The sequence below is a fragment of the Neomonachus schauinslandi genome, chromosome 4 (genome assembly GCF_002201575.2).
Source record: "Neomonachus schauinslandi chromosome 4, ASM220157v2, whole genome shotgun sequence".
Taxonomy (NCBI): Eukaryota; Metazoa; Chordata; class Mammalia; order Carnivora; family Phocidae; genus Neomonachus; species Neomonachus schauinslandi.
This window is the reverse complement of record NC_058406.1, coordinates 14,747,687-14,763,451: the sequence shown is the minus strand read 5'-3', so window position 1 is coordinate 14,763,451 and position 15,765 is coordinate 14,747,687. Positions and strand designations below refer to the sequence as shown.

At 37.9% G+C, this 15,765-nt stretch overlaps 1 protein-coding gene across 6 annotated transcripts in view; it reads left to right on the top strand.

Annotated features, from left to right (window-relative positions):
• The window catches only part of EIF4G3 (eukaryotic translation initiation factor 4 gamma 3), a 339,888-nt gene that overhangs the window by 317,877 nt on the left and 6,246 nt on the right, over positions 1-15,765 (top strand). For all 6 annotated transcript variants that reach the window (XM_044914402.1, XM_021684099.2, XM_044914405.1 and 3 more), the window contains 3 exons: positions 1,341-1,422; positions 3,288-3,386; positions 12,252-12,398. In XM_044914402.1, coding sequence (XP_044770337.1) covers positions 1,341-1,422; positions 3,288-3,386; positions 12,252-12,398 — 328 coding nt within the window. The remainder of the gene's footprint in view (positions 1-1,340; positions 1,423-3,287; positions 3,387-12,251; positions 12,399-15,765) is intronic.

Genomic DNA, 15,765 nt, shown 5'->3' with positions numbered 1-15,765 from the left:
GTAAATAAGTCATGGGGATGAAAAGTATAGCATAGGGAATATAGCCAGTAATATTATAATAACTTTGTATGGTGACAGATGGTAACTACACTTATCATGGTGAGCATTTTATAATATATATAATAGTCAAATCACTATGTTGTACACTTGAAACTAATACAACTATACTTCAATTTTAAAAAAAGACATTTCAGTATAAAAATATTACATTACACTGTATCTACAGTGGAGAGGTCATGGGGATATGATAACCCTGTGGTCCATTGAGGTTAGCAGTGTTTGTAGATAATTGGCTCCAGAATCACTTAACTGGAAAGTTATGGCTCCTGGAAACTTAATGTTAATCTGACTTTATGTCTGTCATTGCTCAAATGCTATGAGAAGTTATTTCTACATAATAGCTTATCAGACTGACATCTGCATGGTACATGCTCGGGTTATAATAAAAGGAACTGCATCTTAGGCATTCCTAGATTTGGACAGGAGTTGGAAATTGTTGCTACATTGTACAGACTAATTTTTCCTAAACTCTTCTTTACATTAGTATTTTCCCAAAAATTGTTCATATAGTCAAACTCCACATACTGTGTGTCCCTTTTGTTTGAGGTTCACAGCATATTAAAGAATGTGAGAATTCTGTAGTAAAACAAAACAACAAAAACTATTTAACTTTGGGCACCTGGCTGTCTTAGTCCGTAGCGTATGTGACTCTTCATCTCACGGTCATGAGCTCAAGCCCCACATTGGGCATAGAGCTTACTTTAAAAAATAAAATATAAATTAAAAAAAAAATTTTGGCCTTGTTTAATTCAGCATTGCCTCACTTAATTGTAGAATCCTTTTCTTGAGGAATAATTATTCATATCCTATGGAACACAGTGTGGGAAATACTGATTTAGACTATGAAAAAAAATGCTCCCTTTCTGTTTCATCCATAGTCTAAAGAACAGCTTCCTTTCTTAAAAATACTTCATAACTAAACTTTGCAACTCCCTCTTAACTAAGGTTCTTCTCTCCTTTAGGCTTGAAGTGGTATTTATGTAAATAGATGATTAAGTGAGACTGATCATTGCATTGCTCTGATCACTGAGGCAATTAGAGAAAAAGGCAAAACCCAGGAATTCTAAGGTCCCTTTCTAGCTTCTCCATGAAGCATAAAGTGAACCTGAAGGGTGAACTACTTCTGCTGAACATTACTTAGAGCATGTCCTGGAGCTTTCTCTTGCCCATTATTATTTAGGTTGCATAGTATCTGTTCTTTTGGCACACATTGTTTGCCTACTGTTCTAGAATAGGGAGTTTGTTCAGAGGAACTTAATCACTACTCCTGTCTTTTACAGAGAATTTAGCAAACCTTTACTTCCTGTTGGAAGAGCTGGGGTCTTGCTTTCTGAAATATTGCACCTTCTATGCAAACAAATGGTGAGTATTAAACCGAGTGTCAGACTCAACAGCATATTAGGAAGGGTAGTGATTTTTGATCTTGAGTTATCTGTGAATAGCTTAGGTATCACTGTGCAAGTATTTCTGTAGCCTTTTATTATTTGAAAAGAAGAGTGAGATCTCTGTTTCAATGTCTTACAGAGGTGTATTTCTCCTCTGTTAGTAGTAACTTGGGAAAGAATTACCTAATCTCAACTGGATTTGGTATAATTCTAAAGAATCTCAAAATATGTTGTATTTGTGGCTAGTAATTTTATCTTCTTGAAACAAAATGGCTACATTATTTATACTTTTTAATAGATTTCAGTGAAAACTCCTTGCTTTCAGAGAAAGGTAAGATGCCTAAAATGATTAATTTCCTTAATTTTGGATCTCAGGCTAGGTAATCTGATTAATAATAGGTATTAAAAATGATTCTACAGGATTGTGAATTGCTGTCTTAAAGTTAAATTTAATTTAGTTTAATAAATACTGCACATTTCTCTGCAAAGCTCTATGCCAGGATCCCGGTGTACAAAGATAAAGCCTTCAAAGAATTCATAAACTAGAAAGGGAGACAGACAAGTCTAAACCAAGACCTTCAAAAGAGTGTATCAGTGCTATATTAGAGGTCTAAGAGGTTTGGGAAAGTGGTGTTAACAACACCTGGGGTGAGAAACATCAAAACAAAACTCATACATGAAAATTCTGGGGTGATTTCTGACTTATTCAAACCAGAGCCAAAGGTATTGGGATAATAGATTTCATTGTTTTATAGGCATCAGTAAAAATGTTTTGTTTCAATTCTCCCTCTGAATGTACAGAAGTCCCTTTGTATTATTACATCACTGTACCAGGTATTCATGGATGGGTGTACTAAATAGCCTGGTCTCTAGTTCTAGTTGATTATTTGTTATTAGTACTATTTGCTTGATGGCACTAAAGTTTTTATCAAACCCTAATTTGTAGGTCCAGAATTCGTTCCTCCTTTCCTAACCTACTTCACTTTAGTCCTTATTAAAAACTCAAATTCTTATTAACGTTTATATGTAGAAACAGAAAGCAGATTCTCATTTCTCCTAACCAAGTTCTCATAGAGCATAAATTCTGGAGTCAGCCTGAGTTTAAATCCTGACTTTGGTAAGTTATCAGCTATGCCTTGGGCAAGTTACTCTATGAAATAATCACTACACGTTTCATAGCTGGTAGCCGCGGCTCAAAGGCTGACATTTCCCTTTATCACTGTGACTTTATTCAGGCAGTGGACTTGTACCTTCTCATCAGTTTTCCAGCTGACAACAGCTCTTCTCTGTTGTTTCTTGGGCTCAACCTTGTTCCTCTTGTCCTTGAAATATTTCTCATTCCTGGTTCAGGAGCAGCAGCCTCCTTAGTCATTCTCATGTTAGCATCATTGTGATCTACTATGAAGAGGGGGGGATTCCAGTGAGACTTGATGAATGGCTTTAACAGCAGATGTATATAACACTATCTAGGACAAGAGACACTATTGAATTTATGAACTCTGTGAATTGAACTTTTTTTAGGTGCTTATATTCATAAATCCCAAACATGAGTTTACAGTTCCCCAGATTAGTCATCTGATAAAGTAAGTTATTGAACCTTAAACAGCTGTACCACAGCCGTTCACCATTACATTTGCATACATTCAGACATCTTGGTGTGAAAGCCAGGAGTCCAGAGAAATTAACTTCATATCAACAAGGGAAAATTTTGAGTTTTCATTCTTTACAATTCTATACTCTTAACTTCAAGCAAGCCTTCTCCTCTCCTCCTCCCCCTCCCCCCCTCCTCCTCCTTCTTATCACAATGTAAAAGTAAATGGATTGGACTTATCTCTGTTTTAGAGCCATAAGAAAGTGGGAGCCTTATGGAGGGAGGCTGACCTCACCTGGAAGGATTTTTTACCAGAAGGGGAAGATGTACATAATTTTCTCTTGGAGCAGGTAAGTAAGAACAAGGCTTATACCTTCCTGTTTAATAGTTGTTGGTCTGTTTCATAGAATAAATGAAGGTAGGGGCGCCTGGGTGGCTCAGTCGTTAAGCGCCTGCCTTCGGCTCAGGTCATGATCCCAGGGTCCTGGGATCGAGTCCCACATCGGGCTCCCTATTTGGCGGGAGGCCTGCTTCTCCTGCCCCCTTTCCCCCTGCTTGTGTTCCTGCTCTCGCTGTCTCTCTCTCTGTCAAATAAATAAATAAAATCTTAAAAAAAAAAAAAAAAGAATAAATGAAGGTAGTTTCATTAGTAGTTCAGTCACTAAAAGTAGACCAAAATAAGAATCATGGTCAAGATATCATTTTAAGTCCATACTTTAGGGCCACTCCAGCTATTCCTTATTAGATGATAGATAAAAATAAAATTTAAAGGATTTAGCCACACACAGAAAACAAGCTACATATCTCCATGAACCACAAAGGAAGTTGATAAATAAAGCAGGGGTAATAGGACTAAAGCTATAAGTCTTCTGAGCTCTGGGTCTAAAAACCAGTAGAGACAGGCAGAAATTATTTCTGTGAGGTAATGAGGACTAGTATGCCCCTTATAGGGCAGAAAATTGGAGGACAGGCTTACTGCATGAAACCATGTAGGAACTCCATAGAAAGATAAATGCAAGGAAATAGACACAGTCGTAGAGCCAAAACGTTAGCTAGGCTGTCCGCTTGGTAACTGGATCCAGAAATCCACAACAAGCAGAAGACCCCATGGTCAATATAATATGGTTCTCAATAAGGAATTGTGGGGGATCAGATAGAGGCAACCATAAAAATATTAGATGAGGAAGAGTGACAGAGAAAGGAAACAACTCCCTCTCAAAATGATCCTGTAGGGGCGCCTGGGTGGCTCAGTCTTTAAGCGTCTGCCTTCAGCTCAGGTCATGATCCCAGGGTCCTGGGATCGAGCCCCGCATCGGGCTCCCTGCTCAGCGGGAAGCCTACTTCTCCCTCTCCCACTTCCCCTGCTTGTGTTCCTTCTCTCGCCGTGTCTTTCTCTGTCAAATAAATAAATAAAATGTTTAAAAAAAAAAAAAAATGATCTGGGCGCCTGGGTGGCTCAGTTGGTTAAGCAACTGCCTTCGGCTCAGGTCATGATCCTGGAGTCCCAGGATCAAGTCCCACATCGGGCTCCCTGCTCAGCAGGGAGTCTGCTTCTCCCTCTGACCCTCCTCCCTCTCATGCTCTCTCTCATTCTCTCTCTCGCAAATAAATAAAAAATCTTAAAAAAAAAAGATCTGTAAGGGTCGCCTGGGTGACTAAGTCAGTTAAGTTTCTGCTTTCGGCTCAGGTCATGATTCCAGGGTCCTGGGATCAAGTCCTGCATTGGGCTCCCTGCTCAGCAGGGAGCCTGCTTCTCCCTCTCCCTCTGCCACTCCTCCTTCTTGTGCTCTCTCTCTCTCAAATAAATAAATAAAATCTTTAAAAAAAAAAGATCCTGCAAATCAAGTCCTAAAATATAGGAAAATCGGGCGCCTGGGTGGCTCAGTCGGTTAAGCGGCTGCCTTCGGCTCAGGTCATGATCCTGGAGTCCCGGGATCGAGTCCCGCATCGGGCTCCCTGCTCGGCAGGGAGTCTGCTTCTCCCTCTGACCCTCCTCCCTCTCATGCTCTCTGTCTCTCATTCTCTCTCTCACAAATAAATAAAATCTTAAAAAAAAAAAATTAAAAAAATATATATATAGGAAAATCAAAACTAAGACCGCCAACAAAATTATGAATAAGTAGAAAAAAAAATCACTCAAGTAAAAATGAAAATAAATCTGAACATTACTTTAAAGTAAGTATATTGTGCTGGATAAAGACACTGTGTTAGGTTACTGTGGATGTTAACTTCCTAGATACTCTGGAGAGTCCTCCTGCCAAAAGATAAGAGCCTAGATAAAGCATAATTTATCTTGCATTGCTGGGTTCATAGAAAGTGAAGGTAATTTCTAAGGAACTAACCTAATAAGTGAGGAAAAAAGCCAGAGATGAAACCTGAACTCTTAAGCAATAAGCACACATGAAGGGCTTATTGCTCAATGTCATTATAAGTGCTACCAAAAATCTTGGAAGAAGTTGAAATGGTCCTAGTTCAGTATTACCCTGGCTCCCAGAAGAAGCAAACCAAAATTCTTTTTGGAAAAAAACATTTGCAACTTAGGTCTCTTGATTATTTTCTACAAATTAACATTATCTAAATACATGGATTAATACTTAGAGTCCATTTAACCTGTAATGAGATAAGTACCCATGAGTGAGAGTAAACAGGTAATAATTGGTAGATTTAGACCCCAAAGACTTAAGATAATGGAATTCTCACTCAGAATATGACATAACGCTATATACAAAAGAGGAATTCACAAAAATGAGCAAACAAGAAAAGACTAGTCAAAATGAGAAGATGTGAAAAAAAACAAACTATGGTAGATTTCTAAGAGATGCTATGAGATTTAGAGGGTAGAATGAGAAAGTCTAACATATGACTAATTGGAGTCCCAGGAGGAAAAACAGAGTGAATGGAGAAGAGGCAATATTTGAAGAGACTATGACTAAGACTTTTCTTGAACTGATAAAAATAAGAATATATAGAGAGAGCACATGTATACTACAGAGGATAATTACATTGCAGTGAAACTGCATAATATCAAAGACAAAGAGGGCGCCTGTGTGGCTCAGATGGTTAAGTGTCTGCCTTCGGCTCAGGTCATGATCCCAGGGTCCCAGGATCGAGTCCTGCATCGGGCTCCCTGCTCAGTGCAGAGCCAGCTTCTCCCTCTCCCTCTGCCATTCCCTCTGCTTGTGCTCTTCTGTCTATCTCTTCTGTCAAATAAATAAATAAAATCTTAAAAAAAAAAAAAAAAAAAGACAAGATTTTAAAGGAGCTAGAAAGAAGTACGTTACCTACAAAGAAACAGTAGAATTTGCAGTAGCAACAGTGAAAGACAGAAGATGGTGGAATAATTTCAAAATGCTGAGAGAGTATGTTAATCTAGAATTGTCTCTCCAACTAAACTAACCTTTAAGAATGTGGGTAACACATATTTGGAGACTTAACAACACACTTCTAAATAACCCATGACTTGAAGAAGAAATCATAAAAGATAGTAAGAAATATTTGATTGAAAATGAAAAAACACAACATATCAAAATCTGTGGGATGCAATTCAAGCAGTACTTAGAGTGACATTGTTAGCACTGAACACCTGTATTTAGAATAGAAGTGAGTTCACAGATCACTGACCTCATTTTCAACCTTAGGAAATTAGAAAAAAGAAGGGCAGATGAAGTTCAAAGGAAATAGGAAAAGGAAATAATAAAGATCAAAGTGGAAATCAGTGGAACAAAAACAATAGAGAAAAGTCAGTGAAGTCAAAAGCTGGTTCTCTGAGAAGGTAAAATTGTTAAATCTCTAGCCAGACTAATCAGAGAAAACAAAATTGGAAAAGAAGGTACTAAAATTACCAATAGAAAGAATGAGAGAGCTGATGTTATACAGTTTTTAACATAATAATGGATCAGAGAAATTTATGAATCATTTTTATGCCAGTAAGTACATCAATTTAGTTGAAGTGAACAAATTTCTTGAAAGGTACAAACCACTAGAGCTGACTGAAGAATAGATAATCTGAGCATCTATTACACTGAAATAGTTAAAAACGTTCCCACAAAGAAAACTCCAATCCCTGGTGTTTTCACTGTTGAATTCTATCAAACATCTAAAGAAAAAATAATACCAGTTCTGCAAAGAATTCTGTACCAATTCTTCAGAAAATTGGAGAGATTACTTGCCAACTCATTCTATAAGACCAGCATTACTCTGGTAATAAAACCAGACAAATAGATTTCAAGAAAAAAAAACTATAAACCAATATTCTTAATAAATGCAAAGAAGATTTCTCAACACATTTTCACAGGTCAAGTCCAAAATTATATTAAAAGATTAATACATCACAACCAGTAGCATTTATCACGGGAATATTGTGATAACATATGTTATAAAACATTGAAAAATCAATGTGTGGCTATATGGAAGATGAAGGAGTAAGCAGCTCCAGGATTACTCCTTCCACTGAAACAACTATTGAGCTAGCAAGATGTGTTAGAATGAGCTATTTTGGAATTGTGGAGCCTAGTCAAACATGTGTGCTACCAACACCATGGGAAAGCTTGATGAAAAAAGAATCTGGTAAATTTCAGTAACCTTGGCATTTTGCATGGGAGCTCTTAGTCCCTAGCCCTGTGGTAGACAGTAGGGGAGCTGGTGGTGCAGTTTTCTGGTGGCCAGGTTGAGAAATGAAGACCTTGTCCTCCAAAGATTGGTGCTATGCCTTTTAATCTGCCTGGCAATTTACTGAGGGTCTAGTGCAGGGCCCGGCCATTATTTTAACTGCTTAGACCATAGTGGTTTCCTGAATGGTGTCTGTCAAAGAATTTAAAGAAACAGCACATTTGTCTGTGGTCCTACCCACCCCACACTTTTCTCATTGGATCCATGCATTCACTGAAATCTCTGCAAGGTCACTGGCTGTGTGGGGAGATATAATGGGTCAGAGACTGTAGTGACCACACACACAGGAAGAAATGTAGTCTTTGTCTAAAGTCAATAAACAGATGACTACAACAATCTGAAATCCAGAGTTACATGTTACAATATTCAAAATATCTAGTTGCCAACAAATATTACAAAGCATATAAAGAAATAGGAAAATATGGCTCATTCACAAGAAAAAAGAAATTGACAGAAAGCATCCCTGAGGAAGCCCAAATGTTGGACATACCAGACAAGGAATTTAAATTAACTGCCTTAAGTATGCTCCAATTGCTGAAGGAATCATGGACAAAGAACCGAAGGAAATCAGAAGAATGATGTATGATCAAACTGGGAATATCAATAAAGAGGTAGAAATTATAAAAACAAACCAAATAGAAATTCTGGAACTGGAAGTTGTAATAGCTAAAATGAAAAATTAACTAGAGGGCTCCAACAGACAGAAATAAAAATCTGCAAACTTGAATATAAAGTAGTTGAAATTGCTCTGTCAGTCAGGGGATCACTGATTTGGCACTAATTGGCTGCCATAAAAATCTCTTTAATTTTTGAAATGAAATTTCTGGCGTTGTTATATGAAACTATGAGTATCACTGAGTTTCTTAAATTTAAAAAATCCCCATAGTTTTTTTTTTAAAATAAGCTTTATGATAATACATATTGGAAAATTAATTCATTAAACATATAAAGGAGGGCACCTGGGTGGCTCAGTCGGTTAAGCGTCTGCCTTCAGCTCAGGTCATGATCCCAGGGTCCTGGGATCAAGTCCCACATCGGGCTCCCTGCTCAGCGGGGAGTCGGCTCTTCCCCCCACACACACTCTCCCCCCCTGCTCTCAAATAAATAAAACCTTTAAAAAAAGAAACAAAACATATAAAGGAGGCTTTAAAAGAATTGCTCAGTTTGAGGAGCAGAAAGAAAAACGTATCAAGAAAAATGAACAGCACCTGGGGACCTATAGGACACCATCAGCATACCGTCATGGCCACTAGAGAGTCTCAGAAGGGAAAAGAGCGAGAGGACAGGGCAGGAAAAATATTTGAAGACATAATAGCCAAAAACTTCCCAAATTTGATCAAAGATAGGAATCTACATATCTAGGAATTTCAGTGAACTCTAAGCAGGATAAACTCAATGGGATTTACTCCCAAGATATATTACAGTGAAACTTTTGAGTGACAAAGACAAAAATCTTGGGGTGCCTGGGTGGCTCAGTCATTAAGCGTCTGCCTTCAGCTCAGGTCATGGTCCCAGGGTCCTGGGATTGAGCCCCACGTCGGGCTCCCTGCTCGGCGGGAAGCCTGCTTCTCCCTCTCCCACTCCCCCTGCTTGTGTTCCCTCCTTTGCTGTGTTTCTCTATCAAATAAATAAATAAAATCTTTAAAAAAAAATAAAAATGAAAGGCAAATCCATAAAATAATAGTTACAAATATGTATAAATAGGCACACAATGTATAAAGATATAATTTATAAAAATAATGTTAAAGAAGCACTGAGCACAGAGAAGTAATCAATTACGAATATTGTTGTTACTAATAAAAATGTTTGAAGGGCAATTAGAAAAATGAGGTTTTAGAAAACCTGGTCTTCCCTATCCTGACTTTTGGCTTTTTTATAAAATACTTGGTTCAGTGACTTTTTTCTGGAGACCCTAGTACGTTCTGCAAGAGATAGTGATGAACCAATCCATAAATTTGAAGCCCAGCCTTCTAGGCTCCAGAAAGATGAGGTAACTTATGCAGAAACACAGAGGTTCTGAGAAGCAAATGTTTCTTTCCAGGGACAATTACAAACTTTACATACAGCTCACCACCAGCTCCCTTTGGCAGTGGTTAAAGGCTTTCATTTTCAAATTTTTATGTCATATTTTATTAATGAGCAATGTACTATATGTTTGATTTTATTGTTGTTTTTAATTGCTCTCAGACTTTATTTTTGTAGGTTTGGGGTTGGTTAAATTGGTATTCTATATAGCTGCTCTAACCTAAGAATAAATATGGAAAATGTTTCAAGATTTTGAAAAATTGATTTCCTATTCTTAAAAGAATTTATGGCCATCATCTTTTGCTTTTGTGTGTATATTTAAGTGTGGGAGTAGGGTATTTAATTTATCAGCATTGAGTCAGAGAACTTGCAATTATTGAAGCATGTTTCTAAAACTTCATAGGAAAACATTATTTTAAAATGCTACCTAAATGGTAAAGACAATTAAAACAGTAGGATGACTTTTTTTTCTCCCACAGAATTCAAGGTAGCTTTTCCTTCGTGGATCTGGGGAGGGTATAGGAATATATCAAAGTCTCCAAAGGTATTAGAGAAAAGCTGGTGCTAATAATCTTTAATAATCTGCTAATATTTAATAATCATTTTAATTTTTTTAACCACTCCTCTAAGAATTGAACAATTATGGCATGATTTCCTTTTTTTTTGTTTAGTATATGTGTATAATCATAATTTTATGTACATGTGTCAGAATGGCATAAAAATCATCAATTTTTTCAAGTATTTTTTAACAATTTAGGAGAAATTCACATAACATCCAGTTAACCATTTTAAAGTGTACAATTCAGTGGCAATTAGTGTATTCACAATGTTGTGCGACCAGCACCCAGAATACTCGTATTGCAAAAGAATTGTTAAAAATTTAGTCATCAGAAGTTGTTGTTTTTTTTTTTTTTTAATAACAGTAGTTACATAATTGGAGATCTTTACATTCTTTTTTTTTTTCCGGATTTTTTTTTTATTCTTCTAAATGAAGAGATAGCTCTTCCCACTACCCTTTGGGTTGTCCATCTTTAGATGTGCCCTGTGGTTAGATGGTATTCAATTCAGGATTAAATTACCTCCTGGAAAATAGGGTATGTCAAATCTGTGATTTTTTTTTTTTTTTTTTTGCCCACATGTAAAGTACTGTGAAGGCAACTATGATGCTTATACTTTGTATCACTGGCATCAGGATCATAAAAGAAGCTCAGATTAGTGTATGAGCAGCACAGTGTTATGCAGTGGAAACAGGGTGTGGTCTTGCTGATATGGGGCTTTTCCCTTCCAGGTTAGTGGGTGGCTCTAGCAGGTGTATGCTCCTAGGAGTCCTGTTGGTGCCCAGCATGGTGCCCATTCTTAGTGCACTGAGCCCTTGGAACTGGCTGAGGTTGGTGGTGGTCTTCCCATCTTAGAACAAGTCCTCCCGGTAGAAGTAGTAGCTGGAGTCAGAACTGAACTCCCAACCCCCACCCTCACCCCCATCTCTGACTCTAAAGTCCATGTATCTGTGCTCCATCAAGCTGCCTCTTGTGGGGGCCTTAGGACTTAAATACGTGGTAGAGCGAGCCAGTGTTCTGGAAGAATTTGAAAGCGTGTACACTTGTTTTTATACTTTCCAGGGTGATTGTCATGGATGTGAGACAACAGCCAGATAACTCTTATCAAGTATTTAAGAACAAAATGAGAGTAGCCTTGGACTGCCACTATCTGAGGACAGGAGAGGTGAAGCCAGTGCTCCTAACAGGGCTGCAGAGCTCCTTATGTGTGTTCAGGGAGCTTTCCAGGGGCCCTCTATGCCTGCCGCATGCCATGAACAGTGTGTGTGGATGGTACTCTGAAGGCTGACACAAAGGCATTTCTGCATTGGGTTGAACCCACACAGGCCATGATGATGTGGTTCATTGCAGTGACTACATATTTACAGTCTTTCTCCATACCAGAATATTCAGTCCTTTGGAATTGAATGATTTTTGTGGGGAAAAATATCTTTTGTGCAATACTGATAAAACCCTTCGTTTTTGTTGTCCTCCATACAATACACTAGTTGTTGAGGAATTTTATAATATGTCATCATTTCTCTTAGATTCACAATGGTCACGAGGTGTTTGAAGGACTTCACCAAATTTAGAATTCTGACAGCTGTTCTGTGGCAGTACTGGTATTAAACCATAGGCTGCAGAAGGAGTTAAATTGTACTGTTAGTATTCCTGCCCTGCCATAGAGCTGGGTCACTGCTAAGAGCACAACTGAATGATTTGGAGTGAGCATAGCCACAGAGATAATTCTTGGGGTCTTGCTGGTTTTTGTTCTTAAGGAGAATCAGAGAGAGACAATATAAAAAGTTGGAGAAATATTCAGAAAGGTAGTGGAGTGAGAGTCTTCGAGAACTATAAATAAAAAATGGCTTCTGCTGATCATTTTGACTCTATGTAAAATAAAACATAGAGCCCATGACTTTGTTTTCCTCTCAGGTTGTAACTAATACTGACTTACATTAATACATATAACATTTTATGTTTCAGAAGTTGGACTTCATAGAGTCTGATAGTTCCTGTTCCTCTGAAGCACTTTCAAAAAAAGAACTCTCTGCTGAAGAGCTGTATAAGCGACTCGAGAAACTCATTATTGAGGACAAAGCGAACGATGAACAGATCTTTGACTGGGTAGAGGTATAGAGATTATGTCACCTTCCCTGATATCTCTGCAAGAACAAGTCTTGTGGGCTCCCTTTCATTCACATACAGGCACACCTCAGAGATAGTGCAGGCTCGGTTCCAGACCACAATAAAGCGAATACTGCAGTACAGCGAGTCAGATTAATTTTTTGTTTTCTCAGTGCATATAAAAGTTATGTCCACACAATACTGTAGTTTATTAAGTCTGTAATAGCATTATATCTTTAAAAAGTACATAATATCTTAAAGAAAAATACTTTATTGCTAAAAAATTCTAACCATCATCTGAGCTTTCATTGAGTCATAATCGCTGATCACAGATCATTATAACAAATACAATAATAATAAAATAGTTTAAAATACTGTGAGAATTACCCAGATGTGACACACAGAAGTGAGCAAATACTGTTGGACAAATGGTGCTGATAGAATTGCTTGATGCAGGGTTGCTATAAACCTTCAATTTGTAAAAAAACACAGTATCACTGAAGTACAATAAAGGGAAGCACAATAAAACAAGGTATGCCTGTATCTTCCCTTTCGCTTCATAGGAGTATTTAACCTTATTAAGTTAGTTTTTATTTTTTCATGTATGTGTATTTGAAACTATAAGGCTGTTTTTTATTTTTATAAGATTTACAGTCTTGTATAAGGTCAAGTAAAACTATTCAAAACAGAAGCCATTTTTCTGGGTCTCTCATTAGTTTAGGGTGTACCCTACATTTTACTATTCAAAAAATAGACATTTTGGGTGCCTGGGTGGGTTAGTCGGTTAAGCACATGCATTCGGCTCAGGTCATGATTCCAGGGTCCCACATCGGGTTCTCCGCTCAGCGGAGAGTCTGCTTCTCCCTCTTACCCTCCCTTTCTTTTCTTCTTCTCTCTCTCTCAAATAAATAAATACCTTTAATTAAAAAAATACATATTTTTTCTAAATGTTCCTGCATTTTAAATACTATTCTGGGTGAAATTAATAAATAATACAGTGTTATTGTGACTTGTGTTGGCTTTCATCTTCATAGTAATTCTCCCTTCTGAAAATTTTATACCTTATTTTTCTTGTGGAGTCTACTGATCATGTCTCTTTTTAATCTGCTACTGTTTTCCTTTAGTGATTCTTATTTATGTAAGTATGTTTTATTTGTACACATTTTTCATGGGATCATATAATAATCCAGGTTGAAAGTCATGGATCTGGTCCTCTCCCTCTTGGATAAATCCTTTTTTGTAGTCTTTGTAATGGCTTGTTAATTCTTTATCCACTCTTAGGCTTTGAGAAATAATGAAACTTCTGATAATTTGGGGTTTTTTTAAATCTATTTTCCTCCATGTCTGTTCAGGATAATAAGTCTATCCTGTCATCTAGTTGGGAATCTTTTAATTAATTGTAATAGTTTACCATTATATCCCTGTCTCCCTCTCTAGGTTCTCTCATCCTTTCTTGAAATCTTGATATCCAGACTCTTGTCTGGTTACTCTTATCCAAACAGCCTGCATTTTCAGTATCCCTCTCACAAGTGACATGTGCAAATTGAGCATGACTGCCAGATGTGATGCAACAGTGTGGAGTTAGGCAGTGCTGTTCCATTTTTTGTTTTGGACTCTGTGCTTCTGGCAGACTCACCAAACTGAACTCAAACTGCTCTTTCAGTCATATGGTATGCATTCTTTTATGTTCCTCAGTTTAGTTATCTCTACCATCTGGAACTTTAATGCATTTGGTTTTGGAACCAGAATGGGGCTTTTAAAAATTATTTCTGCTTATGTTCATCTGCTTAAATAAGATACAAGTTTTTGTCTATCAGGGCAGTTTAGATTCTGACTTTGGTCATAAAATTTCCTTGCCATCTTTTTCACTTTGTGTCCTTCTTGCATTTCATTAATGCAATCAACTGTATCCCCTTCCAAGTTATGGGTAAAATATGTGAATGGGGCAAAGTAGCTTCCTTTCAGGGACAAGATCCCACCCGTACCCCCATGGACACTTCCAGCTGCTAACCTGTTTATTATTTCACATCATTTTGCTGTCTATTTCATCTTTCATCTTGCCCACAAGGGTACAGCTGCCATTACATAATTTGTCAGAAGCCTTGCTGAAGTCCAGGGAATATATACCTATATCCATCTGAGCTACCATATACTAATCAAATCAGAAAAGGAAAGGTTAGTTTAGCATCACTTGTTTTTCATGTACTTACTTATTCCTCCTGGCATACCCATCTCTTTTCTCTCTAAGACTTTTAAGCCATTTATGTGGTAGTTTGTTGTAGGATTTAGCATAGAATCAGCATCAGCCTTTCTGGCATGTTATCAACGTGCCTTGTTTTGTTTAAAAATCCAGTCAGTGGGCACCTGGGTGGCTCAGTCGGTTAAGTGTCTGCCAATGGCTCAGGTCATGATCCTAGGGTAATGGGATGGAGCCCCACTTCGGGCTCCCTGCTCATTGGGGGACCTGCTTCTCCCTCTCCCCCTGCCCTTCGTCCCTGCTCGTGCTATCTCTCTCGCACTCTCTCTTTCTCAAGTAAATAAATAAAATCTTTTTAAAAAAAAATAGAAATCCAGTCAGTGTTTACATATTTAACATTATTCTTTTTTGCCATGATTTTTCATAGATACCATCATTTCAACCATTTGGTCTCTCATGTTCTTTTTTTTTTTTTTTAAAGATTTTTATTTTATTTATTTGACAGAGAAAGACACAGCAAGAGAGGGAACACAAACGGGGAGTGGGAGAGGGAGAAGCAGACTCCCTGCCGAGCACAGAGCCCGATATGGGACTCGATCCCGGGACTCCAGGATCATGACCTGAGCCAAAGGCAGTCGCTTAACCAACTGAGCCACCCAGGCGCCCGGTCTTTTATGTTCTTATGTATCGCAAAATGATGCCATTTTCACCTCTTCATCGATGTTGGGCTTCATTTTTTTATATCACTATTTATTCTGCCTATTCTGGACCAACAATTGTTATCCTTACAGAGAAGACAAAGGGTAAATTTCACTGAATGTAGATTATACTAATAAAGATGACTTTTAAAAAAAGGAGAGAAAGAAAAAACAAAAATGTAATAGTAGTTGAGCTCATAGTACATGAAGACATTTGTTGCTCTGATACCAGAATTACGTAAATCTGAGTTTGCTTACCCAGTTAGCAGACCCATTTGCCTTCTTGTTCTTCCCATTTTTGTTAAGATCTTTGCTTAATCTGGGGTGCCTGGGTGGCTCAGTTGGTTAAGCATCTGCCTTCGGCTCAGGTCATGATCCCAGGGTCCCGGGATCAAGTCCCGCATCGGGCTCCCTGCTCAGTAGAGAGCCTGCTTCTCCCTCTCCCTCTGCTGCTCCCCCTGCTTGTTCTCTCTCTCTC